Source organism: Siniperca chuatsi, linkage group LG12, assembly GCF_020085105.1.
Source record: "Siniperca chuatsi isolate FFG_IHB_CAS linkage group LG12, ASM2008510v1, whole genome shotgun sequence".
Classification (NCBI taxonomy): Eukaryota; Metazoa; Chordata; class Actinopteri; order Centrarchiformes; family Sinipercidae; genus Siniperca; species Siniperca chuatsi.
The window spans coordinates 17,734,222-17,753,179 of NC_058053.1; the positions used below are offsets into that span (position 1 = coordinate 17,734,222).

At 43.9% G+C, this 18,958-nt stretch overlaps 1 protein-coding gene across 1 annotated transcript in view; it reads right to left on the reverse strand.

Annotated features, from left to right (window-relative positions):
• col4a1 (collagen, type IV, alpha 1) overlaps positions 1 to 18,958 on the reverse strand; it is a 47,671-nt gene that overhangs the window by 2,335 nt on the left and 26,378 nt on the right. Inside the window, exons 13-50 of the mRNA XM_044216571.1 lie at positions 15,565 to 15,654; positions 15,393 to 15,428; positions 15,217 to 15,276; positions 14,894 to 14,929; positions 14,739 to 14,783; positions 14,594 to 14,626; positions 12,885 to 12,945; positions 12,764 to 12,799; positions 12,503 to 12,649; positions 12,267 to 12,350; positions 11,988 to 12,071; positions 11,693 to 11,763; positions 11,350 to 11,541; positions 10,747 to 10,915; positions 10,228 to 10,320; positions 9,935 to 10,039; positions 9,686 to 9,783; positions 9,122 to 9,272; positions 8,887 to 9,000; positions 8,407 to 8,574; positions 6,748 to 6,837; positions 6,448 to 6,600; positions 6,206 to 6,304; positions 5,901 to 5,990; positions 5,539 to 5,678; positions 4,875 to 5,001; positions 4,678 to 4,758; positions 4,021 to 4,119; positions 3,503 to 3,553; positions 3,226 to 3,411; positions 2,934 to 3,067; positions 2,690 to 2,762; positions 2,488 to 2,559; positions 2,186 to 2,314; positions 1,998 to 2,096; positions 1,712 to 1,924; positions 1,396 to 1,573; positions 1,182 to 1,296 (exon numbers count right to left, since the gene is read on the reverse strand). Coding sequence (XP_044072506.1) covers positions 1,182 to 1,296; positions 1,396 to 1,573; positions 1,712 to 1,924; positions 1,998 to 2,096; positions 2,186 to 2,314; positions 2,488 to 2,559; positions 2,690 to 2,762; positions 2,934 to 3,067; positions 3,226 to 3,411; positions 3,503 to 3,553; positions 4,021 to 4,119; positions 4,678 to 4,758; positions 4,875 to 5,001; positions 5,539 to 5,678; positions 5,901 to 5,990; positions 6,206 to 6,304; positions 6,448 to 6,600; positions 6,748 to 6,837; positions 8,407 to 8,574; positions 8,887 to 9,000; positions 9,122 to 9,272; positions 9,686 to 9,783; positions 9,935 to 10,039; positions 10,228 to 10,320; positions 10,747 to 10,915; positions 11,350 to 11,541; positions 11,693 to 11,763; positions 11,988 to 12,071; positions 12,267 to 12,350; positions 12,503 to 12,649; positions 12,764 to 12,799; positions 12,885 to 12,945; positions 14,594 to 14,626; positions 14,739 to 14,783; positions 14,894 to 14,929; positions 15,217 to 15,276; positions 15,393 to 15,428; positions 15,565 to 15,654 — 4,002 coding nt within the window. The remainder of the gene's footprint in view (positions 1 to 1,181; positions 1,297 to 1,395; positions 1,574 to 1,711; positions 1,925 to 1,997; positions 2,097 to 2,185; positions 2,315 to 2,487; positions 2,560 to 2,689; positions 2,763 to 2,933; positions 3,068 to 3,225; positions 3,412 to 3,502; positions 3,554 to 4,020; positions 4,120 to 4,677; positions 4,759 to 4,874; positions 5,002 to 5,538; positions 5,679 to 5,900; positions 5,991 to 6,205; positions 6,305 to 6,447; positions 6,601 to 6,747; positions 6,838 to 8,406; positions 8,575 to 8,886; positions 9,001 to 9,121; positions 9,273 to 9,685; positions 9,784 to 9,934; positions 10,040 to 10,227; positions 10,321 to 10,746; positions 10,916 to 11,349; positions 11,542 to 11,692; positions 11,764 to 11,987; positions 12,072 to 12,266; positions 12,351 to 12,502; positions 12,650 to 12,763; positions 12,800 to 12,884; positions 12,946 to 14,593; positions 14,627 to 14,738; positions 14,784 to 14,893; positions 14,930 to 15,216; positions 15,277 to 15,392; positions 15,429 to 15,564; positions 15,655 to 18,958) is intronic.

The following is an 18,958-nucleotide window of genomic DNA, read 5'->3' on the forward strand; positions in this document are numbered from 1 at the left end:
CAGCTCCTTAACCAAATGAAGCTCATTTTGAAGAGCTTTTTCCTGAAATGAACAAGTTGAGCATGTGCGCATGCAAAAGGATTACTTTGGGGGGTTTTCCTACACAGACACTGTAAATCTATAGATGTGTAGATTACTATAGGTATGCTGGTGCATAGGTTTGTGCGTGGATAAACCATTAGATGTTGGGAAAATACACATGTCTGTATATTATGTTTATTTTTTTTATTTCTTGCCCATTGGTAGGGATGAAGTGTGAGAGTTTGGGGGATTGGGATGGGTATGTGTGGGGGGTTGGAATAGGACGGTTTGTGGATAGGATAAGAGAGATTTTCTGTACTTGTATTTACAGCATGATGCAATTAAGTCTTAACATTTTCTTACGTGGTATATTCACTGTTGTCCATCTACTGTACCAAGCAAAACATCAATATAGAAAACATCTCAAAACAAATTAACAAAACTTTATCATAATGTGTATGAACAATTTTGCTTGATCTACTTCCTGGATTAAAAAAAAGTCAAATACCATCAAAAACAGAGTCTGCACAATACTGGAAAATGCTTCCTAGATTTTACTGAGTCATCACAACTTGGGCTGACATATCTGTGGTTTAAGGAAGAACTGAGGTGCAAATTCACAAAGAATGGATTGCGGCCGCTGATAGCAACATAAATTGCGCATCATTTGCAACCGCTATCTGCCCTGTTTCAAGGTCCGATTCACAAAAGATATTGCGCTAATGATATTACACCACAAACACGCCCATAAAGTTTTGTTCTGTTCTGTTAAATGTTCATCTGCAATTCTCTGTAGTGGTCCCAGTAATATTTTTACTTAAGGTGTACTGAAGTAGCATATCACATGATATGGTTAAGTGATGTTTGAGTCAAAAAAATTTATAAATGGCAGGACAATTTATTCTAATTCTAATTATAACTATTCTAATTATATAATCACTCCCCCTACTCTTTCATTCATATCTATCTGCGGGATGTCTCTCATTTTTCTATGACTCACTCTTTATGTAGTGTTATTTGGGGTGCTTTAACTGTGCGCTCTCCCTCGTCCCTCTGGGCGCAAAAGCTGCACATTCCTTTTGTGAATTCGGCGCTCACTGTATTCTTGAGAGGACAGACTGTATATTTGCACCTTGAGACCTGATCTTGTTTTGTCTTACCATGACAAAGGAGTAGCCAATCCATAGAGAGTCCCAGCCGTGAGGGCATGGTGGGATCATGATGGTCTGACTGTGAATTGCTATCACCATGGCTGGGGCTTCGCACACAGCACACCTGTACACACACACATATAGGAGGAGAACATTGTGTGAGTGTCAAATGGGTATCAAATATACCTAAAATAGAACAGTTTGGATTGAAATGCTGACATACCTGCTGATGAAGGGTTTAATGCTTTCACCAGTGATAGGTGCCATGTTCATGGGCATGGGCTCCGGGGAGGTGAGCCAGTAGGAGTAGTCATTACGGGAGGCAAAGTTACACACGTTGTTGATGTTACAGAACAGGAAGGGCATGGGGCTGAACTTCCTTAGGCAGCTGCCGGCCGTACCTAAAAAACAGATCGAGGAGACATGTAATTAATTTTACATATTTTACCCTTTGTGCTTCTCCTCCTCTTTTTCTATAGCTCACTTCTTTCTTTTATTCTTTCTTTTTTTGTATTTCTTTCTCATATTGTGTTTCTCACCTAAGTCCTGTCCATGAGAGCGTTCGTTGCCTTGTACGTAGAGCAAGGAGTAGCCATCATATATGAGCGAGGTTCCCTCAGGACATTGTGGAATCTCCACCATTTGGCTGTGACGGGTTACCAGGAACCCGTGATCCATGGAGGAGGGGCCAGGTGGACCCACTTGACCTGGAACACCATCAGGTCCTGGGGGGCCAGCGTGTCCTCTGGGTCCTAAAGACATGGAGTAATTAATGACCATGACAACAAATCTTACCCACACCTTTCATCTCTGTGAACCTCTCACCCTGTGGCCCTGGCAGGCCAGGCTCTCCTTTGGCTCCCGGCTGTCCATGATATCCAGGAAGGCCATCTTCACCTTTTGGCCCTGGAATACCTGTCACACCTGAGAGAAAATCACAAAAAATATGAAGCAATTAGAAAAATGGATGGAGAGGATAGGTGAGCAGGAGGAAATTGTAAGCAAAACGTCACCTTGCTGTCCTTTCTGTCCAAGGAGCCCAGGTGGCCCCTGGGGTCCCAGTAAGCCTTGAATCCCTGGGAACCCAATGTCTCCTTTGATGAAGGTGTGGGGGCCGGGTGGACCAGGGGGGCCATCAGATCCTGAAATATACAGTATCTTTAGAAGACATTTTCCAGTTGCTCATTTTGATTTTTAGCAGTTTATGAGAGACATGAGTAAGCACTGACCGAATGATATACTGTAATGATTCTAGTAAGTGAGATAGAGATAGTCTTGAATATTAATACAGTGAAGGGTTTCCCCTCCTTTTTACCCTTTTCTCCTGGGAATCCTCTGTCTCCAAATTCTCCTTTGAATCCAAAGTCCCCAACATTACCCTTTATACCTAGAGTTTGTATTCAAAAACAGTGTATTTTAATTGCCAATTATTTGAATAAAAACACATCTTTCCTCTCTTTTCGTCTCGTAAAAACACACATGAATGCATACACACACAATCATAGACTATCACTCACCTGGGAAGCCAGGGACACCCTGCAATCCCATCTCTCCCTTCTGTCCATCAATACCTGGAAGGCCAGGTTGTCCCTGTAATACATACACACAAATACACACAGTTACACAAGGGGCTGAAGAGGACAAGATTGAACTAGAGGCACGATAATTGCACATTAGCACATCAGCTCTCTCTCTCATCAAATTACTATTACATTAACTAGTGTATAACATGTACAGTAAAAAAGTAGCCTCATGACATACAGGAAATCCAGTAACTCCAGGGTCACCCTTATGTCCCGTCTCTCCCTGGAAACCAGGGTTACCCTTGTCTCCTTTCTCTCCCTTTTGGCCGTCTCTGCCTGGCACACCAGCGAGTCCTGGTGCTCCTGGGGATCCTGTATAATAAAGACAAGAAGAACACATAATACAGCACAGAATTTATTTCCATTTGAAAGACTCTTTACTTGTAACAGTTGCTCTATACTGTACTACGTTTCGGTGACAGGTCCTTATACACATAAGAAATTGCTGGCATGTCATGTATGTGGCATACCTCTTTCTCCGGGTTGTCCTGTTGCTCCCCTATCTCCCTTAGGGCCCTCTAGAGAGGTACCTGGGAGCCCCCTCTCTCCTGGCTCACCCTGGGGTCCCTGTGAGCCTGGCAGTCCCTTGTCGCCTTTGATACCAGGCACACCTGGATGACCTGGAGTGCCAGGGAAGCCAGGACCACCTTTGTCACCTGGAGAGGGAAAGAGAAAGCCACATGATGAAACTCTGTTTGGCTCCAGTGACTGAGGGATTAAATGACTCAGTGATGGAAGGGCTCTAACCTTTGCTACCATGCACTCCAGGTGGCCCAGGGAAACCATGCCCAGGTAACCCTGCAGAGAAGGACAGATAAAAAAGTATATTACAGGAAGTTTCTGTAATGTTTGGATTGATAATGAGGGGCCTGCAGATGTCAGGCATGCCTAAGAAAAAAATCTAAACCTGAAAACCTAAAGTAGATACTGCCCTGTGTCTACAGTTATTAATTGTCACTATATTTGTAAAAGGCACTGAACTGAACCCCTGATTGTAGCTGAGGGTTGGCTTTTGACTACTCAAGCCAGAGTTTGTGCCTTCCAGTATTTATGTTACAAAAAACCCATCAGAACATAAATAAAAATATTGAAATGTGCTTGTGGTGGTTGTGGTTGAGAGGGTTTGGGTGAAGGTTAATATAAGGGTCCCAAGCCACAGTGACCCTGTAGAATATATCAGGCTGAGAGGCTCACCGAACTGTAACAGCTTATCAACAAACAAGTAAGTTCTTGCAGTGTAGTCTCCTAACTCCTCTGACACTAACCTGGGTCTCCTCTCTCCCCTGAGGTTCCAGGGATGCCGTCCACTCCGGGCTCTCCCTTCTCTCCAGGAACACCAGGAGGTCCCTGCAATCCGCCTTCACCTGGAAGAGAACAAGTTTACACACTTTGTTAGTGTTTGTTTTCTAACAAGACTAAATAGGCAGTTGCTTGGGACAGGTGTATGAATCCTTTCTGTATCTGATTTGAGCACACCATTCCCTGAACTGTCATTGATCTTTGTGGAAAAACATGTCAGATGATCTTGAAAGTGTCTCTGAATTTATCCACAGAAATGGGTTTCTAATTAAATTTGATGTGAGAAAAAGGCCACGCAGCTGCAGAATGCTGCTTTATTTTATACTTACAATGGCTAGTTTAAAAAGTTATCCAAGTTCAGGAGCTTTTATACAGTAAAAGTCTTTATAATTATAAATTATAATTGGCTAAACTATGTTAAATTTTTTTTTTATTAGTTTGGTTTCCAGCTGCCTGGCTCATTCAATTCTCAGTGCATTTTTTACAGACAAAACTCTTTGTAAGATTAAGGTTGTTTTTGTGTAGTTAATGGTGCATCACAACTTGAACAAATTAATGAAACCATTGCTGATTAAATAGTGGGCATTTGTCTGACTACCTGATTAAATAATCCTGTTACTTACCAGGCCGACCGTCACGACCAGGTTCTCCTGCAGACCCTGGCAGCCCAGGGGTACCCTTCTCACCTGGTCTACCTGACTGACCTGTACAACACACACCACAATAAGAACTCACATGGAATACCAACATGCATGATTACTATACCTAGTGTTGTAGACAAATAGGATGAATGTGAAAACACAGAAATCTGAAATCTGACCTGGATACCCAAGGCTTCCTTTTTCTCCCTTGGAGCCTTGCAGTCCTGGCTTGCCAGGCATACCCTCTGGCCCCGTCTGACCCTTCTCTCCTTGTGATCCTGGGATTCCTGGCTGGCCTGTCTGACCCTGTGAGAGTAGGGAAGGTACTGATGATTATTGAGAGGAACAAGTCAGAAAAAAAGATGTTGAAAGTGCAAAGACAGTAAACCCGACAGAAACGTGTCCTTTTCCATCTCTGTTGGGCGCCAGTTTACATTCTATAATCTCGACATTTTAAGTTTATCCATAGATTTTGTTACATTAGAAACTTACCAAAAACATTGACATTTGTAATAATGCACATTAATAAACATACAGTCCTACAACAGAATTGAAACTTTGGTGATGTTATGTTTCTCACTGCAAGCTCCTCTGAAATTAGAGTTGACTTCTCTCTCCAAGTTACCATGTACACACTCTTGCACTTTTGACTCTTGATAATGTTTTATCCTTTGTACTGATAATTTTACTTCGAGTTTCATGGCCATCCAAGCCTTGGAAGTGCTCAACCTGCCAATTTTCAGTCCACACAAGATTAGTAGTCAAGCTTATTGAGCCACAGAAGAAGTCTCTGCTTATGTTCATAGAACTAAAACATAACCATTGTTATTGCTAGTGGATTACCTTTTCTCCTGGATGTCCTGGGAACCCAATACCTGGCTCACCAGCTGCTCCCTTGTCTCCTTTCTGTCCATCGATGCCTCTGAATCCAGGATGTCCTGGTGTACCAATATCTCCCTTAGTACCCTGTGGACCAATCGCACCTGCACGAACACACACACAAGCAGACAAAATGCAGATAGTTACAAAAGTTGCATTTAACTTGCATTAAACAGTGTTTCTCACAATTTAATGTGAAATGTAGGTTTTCCTTTGCTTGAAATATTCTCAATACAGGGGACTAAATGTCATGTTTCTTATACTTATAATACATGTTTTCACACACACACACACACTAACATTTTGTGTGTTTTATTTGTTCTTACCTGGTAGTCCCATCTCTCCTACACTGCCTTTCTGTCCAGGTGGTCCCATACTGCCAGGCTCTCCAGGAAAACCAGGGTCTCCTTTCTCTCCTGAGACACATCAGTGAGATTGAAAAATGTATATCTATTTTATTTTCCCTTCATTTTCATCAGATGATGAAGCAAGTGCAGACAATTTACTAAAATAAATAAGAGTTAAATTAAATGAATAAGACAAACAAATATGATTACCACATGTAGTCTACATGGTTTAAATATCCTACAAAAAAATCTAACACATTTTAGAATGCTGTTCATGTGGTCACCTGGTTGTCCAGGTGATCCAGGCTCTCCATTTTTGCCTGGCATTCCAGGGTCTCCAGGAACTCCACGGTGGCCCTTCTGTCCAGTGGCCCCAGGGTTACCTGATAATGAAATTAAAAACCACACTGAGATATTTCTTAAACTATGGTTCAATATACAAAATCACCAGTGGACTTCTTTGTTGCAAATCTTTATATGACACATGTACTCTGATTGAGCGAAAGGCCAGTATGTTGTTTTATACCTGTATCTCCGAGGTCTCCCTTCTCCCCCTTCATATGCTCCATGTCAACTTCACTCATGTTCCCAGGAGGTCCCTGAAGACCTGGCTCTCCCCTTTCTCCTTTAGATCCAGGCTCTCCAGTATCACCTCTTGGTCCAGGAATACCAGGATCACCTGAAAGAGATGGGGAAAGGGAAATTATTATTGCTGCTGAAAAATCAAAAATAAAACCCTGAAAAGTGTACACTGTATGACCAGTATGAAAGAGGCTGAAGAAAGTGAGAACTCTAAAAATAATTTTCCCAGTTTGGTCTTCCTCACCTCTCAGACCAGGAGATCCAGGTGTACCAGATGGTCCAGGAAATCCTGGTACTCCTGGTGTCCCTATGACCCCCATTTCACCTTTAGGACCTGGCAAACAAACACACACACAGTGAGATTACTGAAATGAAAAAGAGATTAAAAAGCTAGAGGAGTCAATTATCTAAAAAAGATCATCCAATGCAGCCTCCCCAGTACTGAACCACTGGAAGCAAATTCTGAAAATGTCCCAATTATTTTCCTCCAAAAGTCAACCGTGCTCCTTCCTCATTTCAAATTCAAGGGTAGGTTGAATCCTCAACCTTATACGTACATTACTGCCACTTAGTGGTAAGAGTAATGTGTGTATTGAAAAGGCAAAAAGAAATAGACTTACAGTACCTTAACTGCAAAAACAATGAAGATATTTTAGAACATGCTTACATTATGTGATTAAATCAGGATAATGTAGCCTGGGAAACAGACAAATCTACAAGCTCATGTTTTATTTGCTCTGGGAGATGCGTCTGGCACCCCTTCCATTCAGACAGATTTCCACCTGTCCTAGATCTGGATGGGCCAATCGACTGTTTATCTAATATGAGGCAGGTTTGATACAATGACTGTCGAGGAGCGCAACCTTATTGGCCGTTGAAGCATTTTCATGAACAACAAAGATTGCTGCCGCTGGTATGAAACTGTTTCTGTTGATTCCGCTATCACGTCAGTATTAAACGAACTGGAAGGTATATTTTCTCTAAAAGAAGAACAAAAAGCTGCACTTATAGCTTTGTTGATAAGAAAGATGTGTTTGCCGTACTTCCGACAGGATTTGGTAAGTTTAATTTACCAATACACTACATCACACGTTTTGTTGCTCTGATTGGTTGTAGGTCTATCCAATTGCGTCCAGAGACATTTTGTTCTGCACCCGCTGATAACGCCCCTTGGAAACCAAAAACTGAGAATCTGCCGAAATACTATGATATTGAGCGAACAACAACACAACAAGTAATGTAACTAACGTTATCTAGGTTGTGGGTTAGAGACGGTTGTGAGACGGTTTCCCAGAGCCAGCAAACCGGCTCCAGACAGTGATACTCACAACTCTCCTGCTACTATAGCTAACATCACAACAACAGCATATCTTGGCAAACTAGAAAGTAAGCTGAATGTCCATGGACAAGTCATTTAACGTTACCTGCCACACAAATCATGGCTGGAATGGTGTTGTGTGGCTCAGTTGGAGCCACTTTGTTTATTTCCCATTTACGGAGCCAGGGCTGTGTACAAACACCAGAGGCTTTTTTTGAGCGCGCACACTGAACAGACAGCTAGCAGACCATGAGGAGATATTCGCTGAATTTGACAAAAAAATGTGTATTGGATTAGATCAAAGGTATTTCTAATAAAAATAGAAACCCAGAGCAGCAAAATGGTGATGACATGACTACATTGTTATACTGAATTGATTAATGCTGTAGAAATGTACATTATGTTGATTTTATTAGGGGCTGGTCTTTATTTATTTGTGCAAGTGCAACAATAACAAAACAAGAAAAAAAAAATACAAAAAACACCCACACACCCAAGGACAGTGAAGAACCCCACTTTGTTGAAAAAGTGTTCAGTTTGAGTTTTGTGTTTCTTGTGAATGTGTTTGCTGTTTGTCTGTCTCACCTTGGTTTCCAATTAGTCCGTCCCTGCCTGGTAAGCCCAATCGCCCTGGCAGTCCTTTAGGACCTGGAGGTCCTGGTAACCCGGGGGTTCCCTTCTCTCCTTGAGGCCCAGGCATGTCCAGACCAGGAGGACCTGGGTAGCCCTTTTCTCCCTTAACACCTTCCCTACCTGTTCAACATGCACACATACATATTTATTTGTTGTGATTTCCACAACAACTGACAGTCAGGTGAGGGAATTCAAGAGTATGCATCACAATCTGACAGCAGACATTTTGACTTGTCATAGTCACAGGTGTCACTAATAACATTAAAATGGCTGTGTTCTATTCAAGTGTCTATTTAAGTGTCCATGCATGTACAATATCAGGACCCTGAAACTGAAGTAGCTAAATATATTCAACCATCATTAATCTTATTATTTACGCTTTTCCTTCTTGGATGTCAAAATGTCTTCCGTGAAAAAGTTGTTTGTGCTCACCGAATGGTCCTGGCTCTCCAGGTGGTCCTTGTGGTCCAGGAGCTCCGGGCGAGCCTTTTCCTGGAGAACCTGGTAAGCCAACCAGTCCAGGAGGTCCTGGGGGTCCCACTTCACCTAATTTTAAAGACAAAAAATTAAGTTGTACTTGCTACAGAAGATTGGCCTTTTAACTCTGTGGCATGGACTAAAATGAACCAAGCTTCACACCAGAGTTGTTGTAAGTGACTTGCAATACCTTTGACTCCCTGAGACCCTGGTGGTCCTGTCAGGCCTTCTCGTCCAGGAACACCAGGTAGTCCAATGTTACCCTTCTCTCCAGGGAAGCCAGTAATTCCTGGGAGGCCCTGCGAACCTTTTGGGCCTGGGAGACCCCGCCCTGGTTCACCCTACAAAGTATAAAAATAAGCACTGATTTGCATCTCAACTCTGGCAACAGTGGCAAACTGGCAAACTGACGATAGTGATTTTATATGACATTCAAATCTCCCAGTTTATCAAGTCCACAAAATTGATGATAGTATATAGTATTAATATAGTTATGGTTGTTGAAAGGTGTGCTCTAATGTTCGTAAATGAAGTCCTTGCAAATCCATATTGGAATACAGCATCCAAAGAAACAGGCATCATCCACACCAAAGCTTCAGGAAGTTGCACAGGACACTTATGTCCCATCGTCAAAACCAGGATGCTTCAGGTCCCTTTTTGAGTCACTTCCACAGTGTATGGCAGCACATATCTACATATCTATATATATGTAATTAAATTATTAAGAGAAATACATATGCAGAAAAATACACACTTTTTGTCCAGGTGAACCAGGTTGTCCAGTCAAGCCATCCTGTCCTGGTCTTCCTGGCTCTCCTGGTAATCCTTGAGCTCCTGGAATTCCACTGACTCCTAGAAACAGGTACGAAAAATTTCCACTGAGTTCTGTTTTGTACATGCACTGTATTATGTATAGTTTGTTTACATTTTTCTTTAGGAATCTGTAAGTATCCAATGAATGTCTGTGATGCATCCATGGAGAGGAGAAATGGGGTCAACTTACCTTTAGGACCAGTTGGGCCTGGAAATCCAATTCCAGGGGAGCCGTGTTCACCCTTCTGTCCAGGGAAACCTGGCAACCCTGGGTCTCCCGGCAGGCCTCTGTCACCTGCAGCCAACAACATGTAGGTGAAACTTCACAATATGTTTTTTTTTGTAATTACATGATGATACTCTGTTATTTAATTGATCAAAGACAAGATCAAGTTCATGGATTAATCCTCAAGAGACAAATTTCAAATAAATATTTTTTGCAGTGGAGTTAAATGAAAACATGCTGACTATAATGTTGCTCACCTTGAAGGCCAGGTCTGCCAGTTTCTCCTTTTGATCCAGGTACTCCCTGAGGTCCAGGAGTGCTCATACCTGTACCTGGTTCACCTTTTTCACCTGTTGGACACAAGTTATATGTATGTTATCAATGAATGAATATACAGTAGGTGTGTGTGTGTGTGTGTGTGTGTGTGTGCTTGTACTTGCTGCATAGTAAGGACTGAAACACGTTTTTTACCTACAGAGCGAGGACATTTTTGGGAAGTGAGGACATGTTGGCCTAACTTCAAAGAACTGTTTGAAGGGTGAGGGTGAGGGTTAGGCATTTAGTTGTGATGGTTAAGGTTAGGGTAAGGGGCTAGGGAATGCATTATGTCAATGACAGTCCTTACAAAGATAGAAGTACAAGGATGTGTGTGCGCACAGTATCAGTGTGTATTTGATTGAGTTTCAGATGTGCCGTTTAGATAAAGTTTGATTTGACTATATGAGTGCGTCGTTTTACAGTATCTGTGGGTCTCTCTGTGTAGATCTGATGCCTACCAGGTGGTCCAGGATTTCCAGGATGGCCTGGTCTCCCCTGACTGCCCTTCTCTCCAGACTCTCCTGGTCGACCGATGCCTGGCAGACCAGGTGGACCCCTCTCTCCTGGAGTCCCAATAAGACCAGGGTCCCCATCTGGTCCACGCTCACCCTTGATACCCTCTTTGGCCTGAAAGCAAGATTAGAGGAAGGGGATGTGCAATCTACTTTGTTTTTAAGGTAGACAATAAATCAAAGAGCCTGAATAGAAACTGAGAGGGACTATGAAGTTGGGTGATAGAAATCTGTGGGTTCGTCACTACGAGCAACCCCTTTCACATTACATGTAGTAATTTTTTCCAGTGCTAATATAACCTATACTGATTATAGCAACTTAGTACTAAGTAAACTAAGTAAATGTGAACTTTCACTTGCAGCGAAGGGTTTTTAAAGTTAAATGGCTTGTTTATTTATTTCTTCTTATTATTATTATTTCTTATGTATTAGTCTTTCAAAGCCCTCCACTATCATTTGACAGGCACTTCAATCATTTGCACAACTAGTGGAGCTCATACTGTTCTAATATCCTGATCATTTGACTCATCAAACAAACCACACACTTACGGGTTCTCCTTTGAGGCCAGGTGTACCTGGGAGGCCATCTTTCCCTGGCTGTCCATCCAGCCCTGGCTGCCCTGGTGAACCAGGAAGACCAGGCAGACCTTTGTCCCCTTTCAGACCAGGAGCCATGAAAATGTCCCCTGGATCACCAACAGCACCAGGAGCTCCCATCAACCCAGGTGTGCCTGGAGAACCCTGCACACAGGTCAAAAAATTGATCATGCACTGAAGAAGATATCAATGACATATTCTGACATATTTCTCTTTCTCAAATTTCCTCAATGAAATGAGGGATAAATTGCGAAAACACTGCGTAAACAAGAGTCTCAGACATTATTCTACTCACAGCTATTCCAGATTGTCCAGGAGAGCCAGCTTGACCTTTGTCTCCCTTGCTGCCTACTGGCCCAGGAGGTCCTGCCAGGTGAAAATGGACAATTGTACATCCTTGGCTCATTCAATACTCATCATAGTGGGTGTTAATAAACAGGAAGAAATGGAGGATTAAGATAATATCAAATTCATTGTGTTTGGACAATGACAACTGGAGACTACAAATGAGGTCAGAAGCACTCAGAAGTCTCCAGCAAAAAAGCCAACTTTGACACTATAAATTTGGTGGCCAGACACTATTCACTCACCTCGATCTCCTTTAGGGCCCTGGGGGCCAGGTAATCCAGGTGGGCCGAAACTTTCACATTGAACACAGGTATCTCCTTTGTCACCTGAAAGGAGGCACAGAAACGTCAACTGAAAAAATACGATGTATGTATATATCCTTAACTTGTTGTCCAGCAGCAGTATTGATACATGTGGTACATGTTCCCACAAAGGTACACCTCAAAGATAGAAACATGGAATTTTAATGGACTAATTAATGATGACTTGTATTGATTAGCGTTAATTGTAGACGATCTTACCTTTCTGTCCCAATTCCCCTTGTAACCCTGGAGGTCCAGGTGGGCCAGGAGCTCCTTTCTCGATGTTACATTCATTAGGGTCAACTGTGCAGCCATGTCATAGCGCATACACAACACATGCATCCGACACACACACACACATTAGATTATTAAAACATTTGTAGATACACACTTTATGTGGGTGTCCCATGTTGTCATTTATTGAAATTATTCAAATATTCAAAGATAAGGCATACCCGGTGGTCCAGGTGGTCCAGGTGGTCCACTGATCCCTGGTTGTCCTGGAGGTCCAACAAGAGACTCTCCTTCTATACCCCTGTCTCCTTTCTCACCTACATCTCCCTTCTGACCCCTCTCTCCACGAGGCCCTTCGATGTGCCGGCCTGAAGTACAAGACAAGAAAGTCAGTTAGTGCATTATTCAGGTTAGCATGTGGCTGACATATGCAGCCTTAATGTGGTGTTGTTTTATTATGTTGAAATATTTTGTTATTTTACCTGGTGGACCTGCCTCTCCCTGAGGACCAGGAAAACCTGTGGATTAAGAAGAAACCCATAAGGAAAGAAAAACAGGGATATCATGGAAACTGATCCAAGGTATATTATAGCCTCACTTTACCTTTTTCTCCTTGTAACCCTGGGAGACCACGAGGACCGGGAGGACCAGGAGCACCAGTAGCCTAAAATTATATAATTACAAAGATTAAGGATGCATGTCCATTTTTTAAGATTATGTTTAAGTTTCATTACACAGATCTACCTAAACTCAGATCAGTTAACTGTTGAACTCCTTACCTGCCATCTCTCCTTCTAATGCTGACTATTGCTGCAGTACTGGTGCAAATTATTTGCATTTAAATAACTGTGAAGAAAATAATTACATTTTGGTAGGATTATATCCCTCTGACTATAATAGATTTAGCTATTATCTCTAGTTTAAAGGGGCACTCCAGCAATTTGCACTTACATAAAGTTGCCAGTCTTGAGACAGAATGATTAACAAAATGGTCAAAATCAATGCAGCAGAGGTCAAGAAATTCTGACTTTAAAGAGTAACTTAACACCAGGCTGAAAACCAGTGACCACTCATTGCCCTCTGGTTTAATGTTTCTGTTGCACCTCTGACCATACCCAGCATCACTGATGGATGTGTATGGCTGTGGTCAGAAGTGTGCTCTGTTGCACCTTTAACCAAACTCAACAGTGATGTCACAGTGGAGTACACTTCTACATCACTGTAGTGAGGTGAGAAGATAAACTGCTATCAGAATCAGAAATACTTTATTGATCCCCAAGGGGAAACTCTTTTGTTACAGCTGCTCACTATCACGTCAGTGCACACAGGAATAGAAGTTCTAAGCAATCAAATATAATACACTATAATACAGGCAAAATAAATTAAGTACGTGGGTATAAGTATAAAAATAAAATAAGTGGAAAGTGGATTACCAATTGATGATAAGTATGTACGGTATAATAATACAATGTAATAATATAAGCAGAGGTCAACAAAAACAAAATTCGGGGGTGTTAAGTTGCTCTTTAAGTCCCTTTTATGGGTCATGCTCCCTTAATTCTGGATCCTACATTTCCCCTAATGCACCTCAGTAGTGTCTGTTAGATCCTCCCTGCCTGGTAAATGCCCACATCATCCACAGTTTGTATTGCAGGCATTCTGTTAAAATGTGTAGTCTCTAAACCCAAACCAAGATTATTCAAGTCAAGGCCAAAGGCATGATTTTAGAAATACTGAGGTCAGAAGTCAAATTTCCCCAAGCGCAACTCAATCCATTTAATAACTGTTCTGTTATAGTTTCTGTAAATTATACCTTCCTACATGATGGTCTAAATACTATTAAGAAAGCCTTCTCCACACTGCCAGGATATGAAAATACAGAAACATTTTGTTATGTTTATTTAATCTTTACTTTTGACCTAAAAAATGTCAAAGTTAAAGATATTTAGTCTTAAAACCATACCATACCCACCATATGTAATTTTAAGTAGCCATAGTTTTTTTGCTGAAAGTAATTTGTGTGCAACCTCCTCCTCAGGTTGTTAAATCCCCCATATTTTCCAGAGACAATACCAGGAAAGTGAGGTAATTTGCTCAGACTAGTCAGAGAAGACACTGTACAACGGTAAAATCAGTGGATTGCCCCTTTAACATGCTCTCACATTTTAGCAGAATGAATATGTGGTGACATCTGCTGGTAGTTTTTCGAACTCATCCTCTTTGTAGCTGATGGGAAAGAGAGTGAGTGGGTGAGAGAGAAAGAAAAAGAGAAAAGAAAAAATTGGAAAAGAGGGAGGAGAGCGATCACTTACAAAACCTGGTGGTCCCCTTTCTCCCTTTTCACCCTGAAACAAGACAGAGAATTTAGTCTGTCTGACCCTAACACCTCCAAGATCATTTAAGTTTTGGATGTAAGCCTTGAGGATGGCCAGGGTAAATATAAGGTGCATTAGTTACCTGGGAACCAGTGTATCCAGGAGCTCCAGGAAATCCCTTTTCTCCCTGTATGAAAGTATGTGCGTACTTTAGCAATAAATATTTTATAATATAAAAGAAAACAACAGTTGGGCAGCAGAGTACAATAGGTAAATAATACAGTAAGTTATTGTTACCTTCAGCCCATCCTCTCCATCCTTGCCAGGTTTACCCTAAAATTACAGAAGCAGACACTAACTTTGATTAGTTTTGTTGTCACCTGGATTGATAACATAGGGATTGTTACATAAAACTGAATCTGTATCTGCTCGAAATGGGTACAAAAAGAAACTTAGGTGAAACAAGTTAATAGTCATTTGTAAAGCTTGTTTTCCATATTACATTCAAACTTTTGACGAATCTGCATAAAAAGCTTACAATGACAACTAATGCTGAAATTCTTCCTCCATTTGTCATACCATTATACCATCACCATACCAGACATATTTTTAACACTTACTCTTTGTCCAGGCGGGCCGTGATCACCTTTGACACCATCATGATACGGGATGCAATAGCCCTGTAAAGGAAATCAGGTGTCTCAAAAAAGTAGAAAGTTGAACTTAAAGATAACAAACAGCCTATGTGCACAGTAAAACAGACATACACTTCAACATCTGAAAGCAAAATACTAACTTTTTCTCCTTTGTCTCCTGGAGGTCCTCTGTTACCCTTTAGTAATAAAAAACACATTCAGGTAATAACACAAGTCATCTTTTACATATAAACAGACATTTAGCAATTGGCATTTATTTATACATGAAAATAGCACAATTTCTGTTCAGTTTTTAAAGAACGGAGTGAGTACCGGTGGTCCAGGTACATGCACTGTGGTATGTCCTTCCACTTCCAGTAATGGTCCAGGAGGGCCAGGTGGACCACGAAATCCTTGATCACCCTGCAGGGAGACTGCAGCGATCACAACAACATCCAAAGCCAAATACATTTTCAAGAAGAAAACATATCATCAAGTGAATCTCCAAATTTGGTGATTTAGATTTTAGATAAACTGAAGAATGAAGAGTTCCTTAATGGGTTGAGAAAATTATCTTACCACTTAAACTAAATTTTTTTTTAAAAATTTAAACTTGGATTATCTGAAAAATGCATTGTCACAAAGCTGAAAACAGGGCTATTATTCTTAGCTTATAAAAAATGACATTTTGGAGATGCATGTTTTCACAGGACAGCAACAAAATGCAAAATCATTTTATTAATAATATTACACAGCATGTTTAACGGGGGCTACCTCAGTACCACTTTACATTACAGCTCAGTAGTAATGACGGAATGGCCAGCTAATATCATGATAATTACAATGATAAAATATCTTTGTAATATGAGAGTTTAATTTTTGTTATAAACATTAAGGTAATGGGGAACCCAGCTCAAACTTATCATGGTAATAACTTCACAATCACAAGAACATTCCAGGACATTGTCACAAGTAATTATCAGAAACTAATGCTGAAATTGAACCCCTCCTTGAACCGCCACCTTAACGTGGTGGAGGGGTTTGAGTACCCGAATGACCCTGGGAGCTATGTTGCCTGGGGCTGTATGCCCCTGGTAGGGTCACCCATGGCAAACAGGTCCAGGGTGACGGGTCAGACCAAGAGCGGTTCAGAAGACCCTTATGGATTATTTAAAATCAAGGCCAGTTACGTCGCCCGGATTGGCGCTACCGGGCCCCACCCTGGAGCCAGGCCTGGGGTGGGTGCCCGACGGCAGCGCCTGGTGGCGGGCTTTTCCCCACGGGCCCGGCCGGGCACAGCCCGAAGGAGCGGCGTGGGGCCGTCCTCCGTGGACCCACCACCCGCAGGAGGATCCGTAAGGGGCGGTGCAGAGAGATCTGGGCGGCAGTCGAAGGCAGGGGCCGGCGACCAGATCTCCGGACACAGAAACTGGCTCTAGGGACATGGAATGTCACTTCGCTGGGGAAGGAGCCTGAGCTTGTGCGGGAGGTTGAGCGTTACCGGCTAGATATAGTCGGCCTCGCCTCCACGCACAGCCTGGGCTCTGGAACCCGTCTCCTCGAGAGGGGCTGGACGCTCCATTTCTCTGGCGTTGCCCGGCGGGGAGAGGCGGCGGGCTGGTGTGGGCCTGCTCATAGCCCCACAGCTCAGCCGTCACGTGTTGGAGTTTACCCCAGTGAGCGAGAGGGTCGCATCCCTCCGCCTCCGGGTGGGGACAGGTCTCTCACTGTTGTGGCGGCCTACGGGCCGAACAGCAGTGCAGAGTACCAGGCCTTCTTGGAGTCCCTGGGAGGGGTACTAGACAGTGCACCACCCGGGGACTCCGTTGTTCTACTGGGGACTTCAACGCCCACGTGGGTAGCGACAGTGACACCTGGAGAGGGGTAATCGGAAGGAGCGGCCCCTGATCTGAACCCGAGCGGTGTTCAGTTGTTGGACTTCTGTGCTAGTTACAGTTTGTCCATAACTAACACCATGTTCAAGCACAAGGGTGTCCATCAGTGCACGTGGCACCAGGACACCCTAGGCGGAGGTCGATGATCGACTTTGTTGTCGTATCATCTGACCTCCGCCGCGTGTCTTGGACACTCGGGTGAAGAGAGGCGGAGCTGTCAACCGATCACCACCTGGTGGTGAGTTGGATCCGCTGGCGGGGAGGAAGCCGGACAGACTTGGCAGGCCCAAGCGTATCGTGAGGGTCTGCTGGGAGCGTCTGGCGGAGCCCTCTGTCAGCAGGGTCTACAACTCACACCTCCGGGAGAGCTTCTCCCAGATCCCGGGAGGTTGGGGACATTGAGTCCGAGTGGACCATGTTTTCCACCTCCATTGTCGATCGCATGCGCGGCTCGTAGCTGTGGTCGCAAGGTTTCTGGTGCCTGTCGCGGCGGCAATCCCGAACACGGTGGTGGATGGCGGAAGTAAGGGATGCCGTCAGGCTGAAGAAGGAGTCCTATCGGGCCTTGTTGGCTCGTGGGACTCCCGAGGCAGCTGACAGGTACCGGCAGGCTAAGCGTGCTGCAGCCCGTGCGGTCACAGAGGCAAAAACTCAGGACTGGGAGAGGTTCGAGAGGCCATGGAGGAGGACTATCGGTCGGCCTCAAAGAAATTCTGGCAAACCGTCCGGACGGCTCAGGAGGGGAAGCAGTGCTTCACCAACACCTTGTACGGTGCGGGTGGAGAGCTGTTGACCTCGACTGGGGATGTTGTCGGACGGTGGAAGGAATACTTTGAGGATCTCCTCAATCCCGCTGTCACGTCTTCCGAAGAGGAAGCGGAGGCTGGGGACCCGAAGCGGACTCATCCATCACCCTGGCCGAAGTCACTGAGGTTGTTGGCAAGCTCCTTGGTGGCAAGGCTTGGGGGTGGATGAGATCCGTCCTGAGTATCTTAAGTCTCTGGATGTTGTGGGACTGTCTTGGCTGACACGTCTCTGCAACATCGCGTGGCGGTCTGGGACAGTGCCTCTGGACTGGCAGACCGGGGTGGTGGTCCCTCTGTATAAGAAGGGGACCGGAGGGTGTGTTCCAATCACAGAGGATCACACTTCTCAGCCTCCCGGTAAGGTCTATTCCAGGGTACTGGAGAGAGGAGAATTCGATCCGATAGTCGAACCTCGGATTCAGGAGGAGCAGAGTGGTTTTTCGTCCCGGTCGTGGAACACTGGACCAGCTCTATACTCTCCATCGGGTGCTCGAGGGTTCATGGGAGTTTGCCCAACCAGTCCACATGTGCTTTGTGGATCTGGAGAAGGCATTCGACCGTGTGCCCCGGGCGCTTTGTGGGGAGTGCTCTGGGAGTATGGGGTCCGGGGCCCTTTGCTAAGGGCTGTCCGGTCCCTGTATAACGGAGCAGGAGCTGTGTTCGCATTGCCGGCAGTAAGTCAGACCTGTTCCCGGTGCATGTTGGACTCCGCCAGGGCTGCCCTTTGTCACCGGTTCTGTTCATAATTTATATGGACAGAATTTCTAGGCGCAGTCAGGGGGGCGGAGGGTGTCGGTTTGGGAACCACAGGATCTCATCTCTGCTGTTTGCAGATGATGTCGTTCTGATGGCTTCTTCAAACCAGGACCTGCAGCATGCACTGGGACGGTTTGCAGCCGAGTGTGAAGCAGCTGGGATGAGAATCAGCTCTTCCAAATCTGAGGCCATGGTTCTTGACCGGAAAAAGGTGGTTTGCTCTCTTCGGCGTGGGGGGAGTCCTTGCCCCAAGTGGAGGAGTTTAAGTAT